At 42.8% G+C, this 12,396-nt stretch overlaps 1 protein-coding gene across 1 annotated transcript in view; it reads left to right on the top strand.

Moving 5' to 3' along the window:
• IGF1R (insulin-like growth factor 1 receptor) overlaps positions 1-12,396 on the top strand; it is a 45,844-nt gene that overhangs the window by 6,472 nt on the left and 26,976 nt on the right. Inside the window, exons 4-8 of the mRNA XM_009869054.1 lie at positions 781-925; positions 8,372-8,586; positions 10,578-10,704; positions 11,686-11,924; positions 12,113-12,280. Of these exons, the coding sequence (XP_009867356.1) occupies positions 781-925; positions 8,372-8,586; positions 10,578-10,704; positions 11,686-11,924; positions 12,113-12,280 (894 nt within the window). The remainder of the gene's footprint in view (positions 1-780; positions 926-8,371; positions 8,587-10,577; positions 10,705-11,685; positions 11,925-12,112; positions 12,281-12,396) is intronic.

Genomic DNA, 12,396 nt, shown 5'->3' with positions numbered 1-12,396 from the left:
CTGAATGAAAACTTCAGGGTTTGGAAACAGCAGCGTGTGGATTGTTTTGCTTGTTGTACCACTGCCACAGGTACAGTCTTCTGGCAGATGTCTCAATTACCAGGAGGGCAAGTGTGGAGTTTTGTTTTTTTTCTTTTAAGTATTATCTTAGAGTTCTGAGGAGCATCTGCTTTCTCCCATCTTATGTGGTATGGGAACCAGACATTGGTATTTGATAATTGGGCTTCCCAGCCATCTGCTAGGACTTTGACTTGTTTCTGGCAGCAAATACACCTTGTAGCAGCCTCTCCCATCCTGGGTGCCAAAAAACTTCCCCCCACAACTGCAGTGTAACTCCCCCTGATGATGACACTGGGCAGTTGGCACAGGCCGGGGGTTGCTGGAGGTAAGGACTGCAAAGCTTGAGCCTTGTGAAGGATGAGGTGTAGCTAAAGAGTGATCCAGGTCTCGTGGATGTGTACATCCACACAAGGGTCTTTTCATCCCTGCCAGCATGCTGGCTCAACATTGGTGCTGGCTTCAGAGTGCAGTGTCCATGGAAAAACCAGGTATACTGGTACAGAAAAGCAAGATTGGTTTTCCCTTGTTTCTCTGTGGCTTTATTTTGCCCTTCAACCATCTGCCCACACAGGCAACTGTTACAGGGGGAGGAGTAGTGGTGTTTGTCACGTTCAAAAGCGATAAATACATTTTCTTTTACTGAGATGATACTCCACTAAGCAGAGTAGCAGTTTAAACTTTGAATTCTGCAATAATAAAATTACATTTTTCTTACTATAGATAACATCGCCTCAGAACTGGAGAATTTTATGGGTCTGATCGAGACAGTAACGGGGTATGTGAAGATTCGTCATTCCCATGCCTTAGTGTCCCTCTCTTTCTTGAAGAACCTGCGGTATATTCTGGGAGAGGAACAGGTGGATGGGTAAGTGTTCAGATATTTGTAGATGCAATTTCACTTTAATAGAAAGCCTCAGAGAATAAGTCCCCTAATAAACATTCATGTACCATTTATAGAATCTTCTCTTCCACTAATATGTAGCATTTTTATCCTAATGAACCTGATTGCACAGTCACTGCTCATTTGAATTACTATCCAAATCAGCATATTAAATTGAGTATATGAAAAGTATTTTTATGGTAACTTTGCTGTTGCTTTTCACTTCACATTGATAAAGTGTCTTAAACTGGGTGGTTTTTTGCTCTGTTTGAGGAAAGTGCATTGTCAGAAACAGCTGGACTTCCTTACAGTTCTTTACTGTTGGCTTTTAGCAGAGTTGTATGGAGAATGCGGGCTGAAAGGAGATGTGAACTTTACTAACCAGGGAGTGCAACTGGAAGGGACCCAACTAGTATGAAATAGGTTGCAAATTGCAATTGTTTGTAACTCCTTGAAATGCTAACAGTAAATGAATTCTCTATTGAGCAGGAAGAAGACTGTTTGCGAAAAGTAAATGTTTGCTGTGGGTTATATTGCTTCTGTAATTACACAACGTGTGATAATTTTTGCTGTACGTAACTCCTGTTTTCCTGTGATGGTAAGAGGTAGTTGAGACAGAAATTTTTATCTCCATAGAACTTGCAGTGCGGAGGTGTGGTGATGGTCCTTCACGTAACTGCCTTGCTCTTTCTCTTCCTCAATCACGTAGTGATCCCAAGTTTAAACCAGTGTTCTCTGGGAGAAATAAGTCTCCGTCAGTACTGACAGAACTATTAAATGAAGCATTTTGGGAAATCATACAAGAAAAGGTGGTGGGAGGGTCATGGGAAAGGTTGCTTGTATCTGATTTATCTGCCCCTGACAGGATAAAGTTACAGCATGAGGGATTCTTCATAACCTCCCTCTTTCTCCAAGGCTAGTTCTTTGGTCAGCCTTAAATTCTTAAAATTCCACCGTCTGACAGAGTGAGTTAAAGGGCCGCTCTTGATCCTGCGCTTGAAAGGCGCGCTGTCTTTTTCAGTAAGTACGTTGGCTCTACGGAAAAGCTTGTTTCTAGTTTCAAATCCTAGAGGCTTCTCACTCTGCCGAGCACAAGGCTCCTCCAGCCCACTTAGGATGTGGCGTGCGCTCACAGATACTCCAATTATTGATTTGTCTTTTCTTCTCTCTGCGTCTTTCCCTTACTCTCTTCAAATTTGAGCTTAGCTTTGTGTTTTAAGTAGTAATTGTGTTTGTGGTACCTTGCGTGTCAGCAAGCAGAGCTGATATGAAGGGAAATGGCAGGTTTTAAAATCTGATTCTGAAATTGAGAAGCAAATAGGTGCAGCTTTGAAGGGGAAAACAGGACTGAGTGGGAAGGCAAAATAGCTCTATAGTAAAATATAAAATAGCTCTATGCTAAAATTCACTCCTAGTAGGAAATGTGGGTCAGGGCATTCTCTTTGCTTGGGAAAGGCCTAGTGTAATTTAGGCATCACCACAGTCCAAATAACGTTTCCAGAAATGCTTAGATGCAGGTAGGCACCTGGCAAGGAAGGGCTGAGCTTGAACAATTACTTGGGCGGGGAGTGGGGGTCTTAAGCTGGGAAGCCCTGGGCTGCTGTAATAATAGCTGATGATGCCAGCGTTGCCTTGGGAGGTGAGAGAGAGGCTAACGTCAGATCTGTTCTGGTAGTTGTTCATTATACAACTTGACTCCACCACAACCATTCCTTTTTTTTTTTTTTTCTTTGCTGAGCAGGACTAACAAAAGTGCTTCAGTATTTATTTCTTCCTTCTACAGTTGCTGGGGCTTGCCTTTGTTATCAGAGAAGATGGAAAATTTAGAGAGACTTTGCTTCTGTTTGTTTTCAGAGTGTTCATTTCCTCTTTTGAACACCATGCCTGTAGTGAACGCGCCTGCATGGCAAGGAAAAAATACCTCTTTCTAAATAGGGAAGCTGAGATGGAGATGTGCTGGAGGGATCTCAGTGTCTGTCGCAGGATTTTGATTCCTCGTCTGGCGTTCCCTCTGCTGGGGTGCTGCTGTGTGTTCATTGCTGTCATTGACTGTAGATGCCGTGTTGATGGATGGCATGTGGACAGCACCTCCCAAAGCACCTCCAGGTTGGGTACCTGGAAAATGAGCAGTTTGTAGCCTTCAGAAGCAAGCAAGAAGATAGTGACCGAGGAAGAGTTCCTGCTGTGGCACTGACCGGCTGCTGATGTTGTGTTTCAATTTTTGCAGCAAACTGGGGACGCTCTCCATAAAAGCAAAACACACTCTCCTGTTTTCTACATCATTTTGAAGCAGAGGCATCAGTAGCTGACAGGCTTGTTGGAAGGTGTGAACAGGATCTCTAGCTGTTATATGGCTCCTCAGTGAAAACTTTACGGTTTGTTTTCCTGGGATCATTATTGTCAGGTTGTGGTGAATTCAGACAGTCAGCACGATAACAGCAAGGCTGCTTCTAGCCACGGTGCTTCCAACAAAGCAGTCACCCTGTGCATGAGAGTGTTTAGGAATGAATAACGCCCTCCAGGCTGAGGGTAAACAGGGATGGTGAGCATGTCTCTCTACGCACTGCCCTGTGGCAGAATGCTCCTTGGCGTTGTTTTTGTTTAAGAGGAGTCTAAAGACAATGTTTCTCAGCCATCCACGTGTAAGTGAAGTTTGAAAAAGTGAGTTGAGGAGTTTGCACGCTGAGGAGTGAGGATGAATTTGTGGAGGATTTTAATGACTGGACAAGAAAACACTGGACTTCAGTATTATTAAGGTACATCCAAATCCACGGGTTAGTGTAAAAGGCTCTAGTTTCTTGCCTGTGTATTTGCCTGTGGAGATGCATTTCTTGGCCAAAATCTGCTGTTTCTAAGTTGTTCACAGTTTATGTTAGCAATGTGTGTGTAAGTATTTATTAGAGTCAGATAATCTGGTAATAACCTTGGTGCTTCTGTTTGAAGTACTGATGGGCAAACACAAGCAAAACAAAGTACCAGCATTATTAAAACATTAGCAATGTTTTGGAAATTTGCATGCTGAAGAACAAACCTATTTAAAGAGAGACCATCAGCTGGAGCATTTTGTTCAAGTATTGTTCTCCGTATTGTTCTCTGTTGTGGTGTTGTACTGGATATGTTTGACTGATCAGGGTCACGTTGTGATACAGGTGTAGAACACGTAGCATGTTAATAGACAGTCTCTAGCCAACATGTGGCATGTTTTGTATATGTAAAACAATAAGGGTTTTTCTTTTCTCCTGTCTCTTACTGGTTGATGTCCTATCTATATGGTCTAGTAGGATTTTCTGTCTTCCTTGTCTTTGTTGCACCAAGAGATGAACATTTTCTAATCCGTATGTTCTGCAGGGTTGCTCGTCTTGTCCCAGGACTCGAGCCTCTGCTGCCTGATCATCTTCTGTAGCCAGCTCATCCACCACTCTTACTCACAGTCCTCTGCCAGTTCTCATTCCCTTTTTGGTCCAACTCGCTTGCCTTACTGGATCGTGTGTTGCTGATTGAAAGTGTGTTGAAATGTTTTCATCACCTACACCTCCTTTTGGTTTGGATCTCATGTTCTGCCTCATAGTTTTACGATGGGTGAATGTGCACAGATGTAGCATTGCGTGCAGATTCAGCATGAAGAGGTTTTTAATGTATGTAGTCAATAATTAAGTGACTGTGGGTGCTCTGCAGTTGAGGACACACAACATGTTGTGGGAATTGTCTCCTGTAAGTGTGCGTGGGTTCTGCAGGTCGCCTTGAGGCTTTTTATGCCAAGCCAGAGACCAGATGTGCTTCCTGCTCCTGTTGAGAGATGTAGCCTGTCCTTCAGGCCATAATCTCCAGTCATTCCCTTAGTTACTGTCTCCGGGGTTTGATTGGCAATGCTTTGTTTTCCTACAGTGAATCTTTTATTCTTTCCATGCTATCTTCCTTCGCATCCTGATTTTTTCCACAGCTGTTAGAGCCAACGTCTGATATAATCGTTATTTATAACTTTATTTATAACCTAAGCCCTAAGTGCACTCTGGTTGGCCTCTGCTCCACCTTTCAAGCCATGCAGAACTGCCCCTCTCCTGTCACTGAGACTGTATATAGCCCTCCAACTGTGGTTCCCCTGCTGCTTTCAGCGGTGCTAGAATAACTTCCACTAACTTATCCCTTGCCTCAGAGGGCTGCTGAAACTCATACCAATGGCTTTAACGTCTGAGCCACAGTAACTCCCAGTTCAGGCCCAGTCGCTGTGCAGTTGTGTAAAGCACCAGTGTGGGTTTGATTTGCCTCATTTATTTGTACTCTTGAAAGCGTAGCCACGTTGCTTTAATACGAGAATCATCTCTAGTGTCTAAAGCATAATTGCTGCAGTTGTGAGCAGGAGACAGGCTAGGCTGTTATTAAATATTTAAGATGGTTTCTGTAGTCAGGGAGCCACACCTCTGTTTATTGTGCTCGGTCTGAGTCCAGCTTTTTGGGTCTTTCCTGAAAAGCTTAGTTGCCATCACTTAATCATGCAGCTAATTACAGCGAAATGTCATCTTTTCAGCAGTGCATAGCGAGCTGCAGGGATTTTAGTCATCTGTAGCAGAGTAATATGTATCTCAGACACAGTTTTTGGTGATGTCTGTCAAATCCCACATGCGGTTTAGGATCCTTGTTCTCTCCTGGCAAGGTGCATTAAAAGCACAAACATGTTTGTACTCCCTTGTCAGCTGAACGCATTCTTTTCAGCATCCATCTGAAGTGGTACAAGTATATTGAATTCATTAGCGATCAGGTCCTGGATAATTAGGGGACGGCTGGAAATGGGAGAAACTACTTCTCTTTCCCATTGTTCTGAAAATAAACTGAGCATTTTGGCACATTGAAGGAACTCCAACTGTGGTCTGTGCAGATTACAGCCAGAATGTAGGGTTTTCACTTCAGGTTGAGTGAGGGGATAATGAATGCTAATTTATAAATGAAGTAATTGAAAGAAAACGGTAAATGAGTAGTATGTCAGCTTCTTACAGGCCCCATGGCTTGTCTGCCATGTTACCCTGCAAAAACTCTGGCTGTAGTTAAAAGGATTTATGGAAAGCCTAGTTTGACTATGTTGATATGGGCTTCACAGTGCAAAATGGCTTGCAGAGGTCGTAAGGATTCTTTGTATTAATAATGGGGTTTATATTGGTGTAGTTTAACATTGGTGGGACTTCACATAGAAGTGTCATAAATGCTGCCATGATGGGTTGGTTTGACTTAGGTTCATCATGCACGTAGCATGGGGAATAAACAAGAGGAGGTAGAAACATGCCCACAGGACTGTGATCTTATTGGCATCACGGAGATGTGATGGGATGGCACCTGTGGCTGAAGTGTTGGAATGGAAGGATACTAGCTCGTTAGGAGGGAGAGACAGGGGAGATGAGGAGGGGCTGTCACCTTCTGTGTTAGTGACCAGCTGGAGTGCATGGAGCTCTGCCTGGGGATGGGCAAGGAGCCAACCAGGAGCTTATGCATCAGGATTAAAGGAAGGGCAGAGGTAGGTGACGTTGTAGTGGGGATCTGCTACAGACCACCTGACCAGAAAGACTGAGCAGATGAGGCCTTCAACTCACCGAGCAGATGGGACTTCAACCACGTTGTTACCTGTTGAAGGGATGACACAGGGCATAAATGATCCAGGAGGTTTCTGGAAAGCGTTGATGATAATTTCTTCTCCAAGTGATGGAGGAACCAATGAGGAGTAGTGCTCTGCTGGGCCTTGTTCTCAGCAACAAGGAGGGGCTAAGAAGCTCAAGGGCAGCCTTAGCTGCAGTGACCATGAAATGGTGGAGTTCAAGATCCTTAGAGCAGCAAGGTGAGTGCCCAGTAAGTTCCCTACCGTGGGTTTCAGGAGAGCAGACTTTGGCCTCTTCAAGGATCTGCTTGCTAGAGTACCATAGGATAAAGCCCTGGAGGGAAGAGGGGCCCAGGAAGGCTCGTTAATGTTCAGGGGTCACCTTCAAGCTAAGGAACAAAGGGGAGGTCAGGCAAAAATGCCAGGAGGCTTCTGTGGGTGAACGAGGAGCTCCTGCACAAACTCAAACACAAAAAGGAAACCTGTAGACCGTGGAAGCAAGGGCAGATAGCCTGGGAGGAAACAGAGAAATGATCTGAGCAGCCAAGGATCAACTCCGGAAAGCTCTAATAGAATTAAATCCGAGCGGGGATGTCAAGGGCAACAAGAAAAGCATCTGCAGGTACATCAGTGATAAAAGGAAGACTAGGGAAAGTGTGGACTCTTCTCTGGAAGGAAACGGGAGACTTGGCCTGCAGGAAAGGAGGCCTACAGGAAAGATGAGGGGACATTTTGCAAAGGTAATGGCTTTAAACTGAAAGAGGATAGATTTAAATGAGGTGTAATGAAGACATTCTTCATTATGAGGGTGGTGAGACACTGGAAGAGCTTGCCCAGAGAAGCTGTGGATGCCCCCATCCCTGGAAGTGTTGAAGACTGGGTTGAACGGGGCTTTGAGCAGCCTGGTCTGGTGGCAGATGTCCCTGCCCATGGCAGGGGGTTGGAACTAGATCATTAAGATCCCTGCCATCCCCAACCACTGTGTGATCACCTGCACAGACCTATAACTTATTTTCCCTATTTTCCTTTCCTGTCTTTACTCTTCCAAGATGTAAGTGTCTTTGCAGGTGTTTTCTGGCTGCTCTGGTGGTGGTGTTTTTTGCAGTTCGGTACAATGGAGCACTGTACTGGGAATTTTTTCTTAATATGTAATAGGATTTATACACACAACTTTGCATTTAGAATCTGCGGAAATAAGGGATGTTTGTGTCATTAATGGGAATGGGCTGAGCACATGCTGCCGCCTGCGTTGTTAGTTCTGTACTTTGAAGCGTGGATGCTGTGCTGTGCAGTCAGTGCGACTGTTTTACTGTCAGGTTTTGATGTATAGGCACAACTGTATTATTGGGCCAAGAGGTAAACCAAAACAGAGAAGCAAGGAAACCTCATTATGCAAACTCTTGTAGTTGCTTTTGTAAACATGAGCAAGACAGCTGCGTTCACGGTTGTATTTCACTGTCAGAACCGCACCATGCTTTTCCTCCCATAGGGTGTGTGAGGTTATTGCTTCCCATTTGCCACAAAATGGAAAATCCAGTGTAGAGACCTGCTGTTCAGAGGACATGAACGTATATTCCTCATAGCAGCTTCTATACAATTATTAAAACACATGTTGGAGTGGGCTTTACATGGTGTGATGTCAGCCTTGGAGTCCTGTGTTACTGTCATTTCCTTGTGCTCTGACCAAAGTGAGCATTCAGGGGAAAGTTGCTCCATGGGAGACAAGATCATTTACGCTGCTGAAGACCGATTTAAAGTAGTAAGAGGAAACAGTATTTTAAAGTTTTCTTATATTAAGGGATTCTTGTTTGGAATTGGCTAGGAATTAAAACTAATATTTTTCCTTCTAGGAATTATTCCTTCTACGTGCTTGACAACCACAATCTTCAGCAGCTGTGGGACTGGAACCATCATAACTTGACAATAAAGGAGGGGAAAATGTACTTTGCATTCAATCCTAAATTGTGTGTTTCTGAGATTTACCGTATGGAGGAGGTTTCAGGAACCAAAGGACGACAGAGCAAAGGGGATATAAATCCCAGGAACAATGGGGAGAGAGCCTCTTGTAAGTAAACAAACAAACAAAAATGCCTAGGAGGGTGTCACAAAAAAAACCCACAGAACCCAACAAACTTGCCACATTGCTGACCATTACAGTATTTAGAGTTTAGAAGTCACAGCAGGCTTCCAGTCATCCTGCTTCTTTGGTTTTTAAAATATATCTGTGAAAGTATGTTTGCATGTGTGGAAAAATTATGTGGTTACATAGCAGCTATCTCATCTGTAAAAACCAGTCAATGAAGATGACTGGTTCCGAATACCCTTCTTTTTTTTATGACAGCAGCATCATATAGCAATAGGAACTCACCTGGGAAATGAGAAATGAAATCTGGTATTTTGGTATATCTGGAGGGGAGCAGTTTTTCTTCTTCCTTTGCAAATACGTATCGTTATAGTTATTTTCCTCTCATAGGTATCTGCTCCTTCTTGATACTAAGGAGACTGCTGAATAGCAAATTTATCCATAGACACCGAAACAAACTGTTCTGTTGAAGCTATTTTTCAGCTTCTGCTCAGTCTTGTACGTTGTTGCTAGAAATGCTTGCTGCAAACTCAATTTTCTCTGCTTTGTTTTCAAACTATTTGCTTTTGAATTGAGAAGGCTATTTAGTGTTCTACAGTATTCCTAAACTTAAGTGTCTGTGCGTTTAATTTTGGACTCTTCGATGGTCAGAGTTGTTGTGAAGTCCTTCCTTGGCTTTGGTGGTCTGCACATCAGGTCTCCAGGTGTAACCAACACATTTAAAAAGCAGTCTCTCATCTAGGAATTAAGATGACAGAACGCTTACAAACTTGACCTCAAACTCTCAGCACTGACAGTGCATTTTTCTTCGGTCTATTTGTGGCATTCTTGGAGCTGAGTAAATTAAAATGGATCTTGTGTATAAGTCAAATCCCCTTGTTCTGGATGGTGTTTACAAAACTAGGACACGTACTCTGCTGAATGTCTCTTTAGGCGTGATGCATAAATGCAGATGGCACAGATCCTTGTTGTAAGCACACTCCATTCTTTGCACATTCAATAGAGCAAAGGCTCGCAGTCCTGGAGGAGTTTCAGACACACAGCCAGTCCTTACTACCACTGAGGCTAGTGCCAGCCGCTGCCTGTTTTTTTTTTAAAAAAAACATTACAGAAAGCTTTCTGACTCTGAGAAGGGGAGAAGAATCAACAAAAGCTAAACTGCCTTTGAAAAGATAGCACCAATAGTGCCAGTGTACATGAGGGTGAAAACCCCTTTATTTTCAGAGGCTTCCATGAATGTTAGAAACTAACACACAGTTGACACTTAGAACGTAATTTCTTCATCCAAGAATTAAGTTTTTAAAACGCTGTTTTGTTTCGGATTGGAAAGCTCACAGGATTGGTAGTGGGAAGCCATTCATTTCAAAGCTGGCAGCTCCAGCCAGCTCTGTTCAGAAGGGTAGCTGGAAGCTGCTGCCATCAAATGGTTGTGCCGTATATGAATTGAGTTTTGAAGTTCTTGGTCCAGCCTCTCATGAATAGGAATGTAAACTCCTTTGTGCTTTCCATGTTGTCCGTTGCTGAGAAAAACAAATTGTAGCTGTCAAAGTTGTCCTGGAAAGTGAGAACACAGAGGCCAGTTACTGCTCTGCACGTGCATTGGAGTTGGATGATGAATTTAGTGCTTCTGAACCAGTTCTGTGAATAAATGGGATTTCTAGTTCTCACTCAGGGAGAGTCTGAAGTAGTGTTCAAGAGCCTTCTGATGATGCATTACAACAAAATCTGCTTCAGAAAAAATAATGACAAGTAGCTCCGGCATATTTTAAAATGATTACCAAAGTCACTGTTTACCCTTAAGCACTCAAATGTAGTGGCATGAAATACAAAGCTCTACAAAGGGTGATGATACGCTGTGATATCATAGGCATTACTGGAAAGGCTGATTAGCTAAGACGGATACCTAAGAAAGAGCAAAGGCTAATAGGTGACGTGATGCTAATTCTGCTATGCCTTGTGCTTTTGTGTTGCAGGTGAAAGCCACATTCTGCATTTTGTTTCCAACACTACGCTCAAGAATCGGATTAAACTAACATGGGAACGGTATCGACCTCCGGATTATAGAGATCTCATTAGCTTCACTGTTTACTACAAAGAAGCGTAAGTAGATGTCGTCAGAGACTAATTGAGGCGAGAGATAATAGGCAATTCTATTCTGACTGTTGGATATCTCATCCAGTTTACATATTTCATGCTCAAGTCCTGCTTTTGTTCAAATTCTTTTGTTGGTGGAGCACAAGCATCCTTTAAAAGAGGATTGTTTTGATTGGAGCGTACCAATGGCTTCCATAAGTTTCAAATGTAAAAAAAAAAAAAAAAAAAAAAAAGAGATGGGTAGCTTGGGTGTTCTCAGGGTCTAATGTGTAGTTCTTTGTAAGTCCTGTCATGTTTACTGAGATCTTTTCCTTCTCTAGTCATAGTACTGACTAGAGAGCATCACAGAGCAGGAGATTGCCCTGTTGCTTTAATGAGCAGTGTTTGGGGTTATTTAGATTTTCCAGCTTTCTCAGTGCTGACGAGTCTTTAGTAATTAATAACAAGAGTAGTGGCTTATGCTCATCTGTAGTAATTTATAACAAGAGTGGTACTTTATATGCTCTTGAGCCAGTGTTGTAATTTACAGAAAGCAGAACTATATGACTGTGTAAGTGTGTTTGTATTGTGTGGAAATAAAAGAGGAAAAAACAGCCTTTTGGACTGGCCAAGATTAAGTTCCTTATGGTAAAAATCTTAGCTGCTATCAGTAGCTGGTTTGAATTGCTTCTGTTTCATATGTGCTTAGCTAAAGTCTGCATATGTCTGAAGCATTTCGCTGTCTGTTTTGGACAAAAGAATAAATTCACTGTTTTCCTGGAGAATTTTGCCTTATTGCTAATGAAAGAAGGTAAGACCTGCAGCTAAAGCTGACCTCTGAATTTTGTAGTGCTTGGAGATAAATACAGATTTTATTTTGCTGTGGAAAACAACGAAGCTTTATTTGTTTCATTGAACAACATCGAAGTGAGGCACTCTCATAAATGTGTGACACTTTTAAGGAGAAAATAAATAGTTTTGTGCTATTTTTTTCTCTTACTCTTTCAGACCATTCAAAAATGTCACAGAGTACGATGGGCAAGACGCATGTGGCTCCAATAGCTGGAACATGGTTGACGTTGACCTGCCACCGAACAAAGAGAACAATCCTGGAATTCTACTACAGGGATTGAAACCTTGGACTCAGTATGCCATTTATGTCAAGGCTGTTACCCTTACGATGATGGAAAACCATCATATTCATGGAGCAAAAAGTGAAATTGTGTATATACGAACCAATGCTGCAGGTGAGATCCTGGGCTCTTGGGTAAGAGGTCGATAACTGCCAGGTGTGCGTATCAAATTGTGCAAGTTCTGTTGTCAGTGCAGAAATTGAGTTTTTGTGCAGACGATTTGGATTCACTTCAAAAACTTGTATTGTAATAGATCTTAGAATGCTCTAGATTTAATTACCTTCCTTTTTTTTCTCCTCCAGTGCCATCCATTCCCTTGGATGTTATTTCAGCATCCAACTCCTCATCCCAACTCATTGTGAAATGGAATCCTCCTTCTCTTCCCAATGGCAACCTCTCGTACTACATCGTACGATGGCAGCAGCAACCTCAGGACAGTTACCTTTACAGACACAATTACTGCTCCAAAGGTAGGAAGACAAATGTGGTTGGGTTCAAGTGCCTGTGATTCTTACCTGCCAGTGCACAAGAGCTACAGCCTGTGCCCTGCTTCACAACTCTCTTGTCAGTATCAACAAGTAGAAGG

The sequence above is a fragment of the Apaloderma vittatum genome, unplaced genomic scaffold (genome assembly GCF_000703405.1).
Source record: "Apaloderma vittatum isolate BGI_N311 unplaced genomic scaffold, ASM70340v1 scaffold2685, whole genome shotgun sequence".
In the NCBI taxonomy this organism is placed as follows: domain Eukaryota; kingdom Metazoa; phylum Chordata; class Aves; order Trogoniformes; family Trogonidae; genus Apaloderma; species Apaloderma vittatum.
Note: the sequence above shows the minus strand (reverse complement) of the source record. Positions and strands in the feature narration are given on the sequence as shown.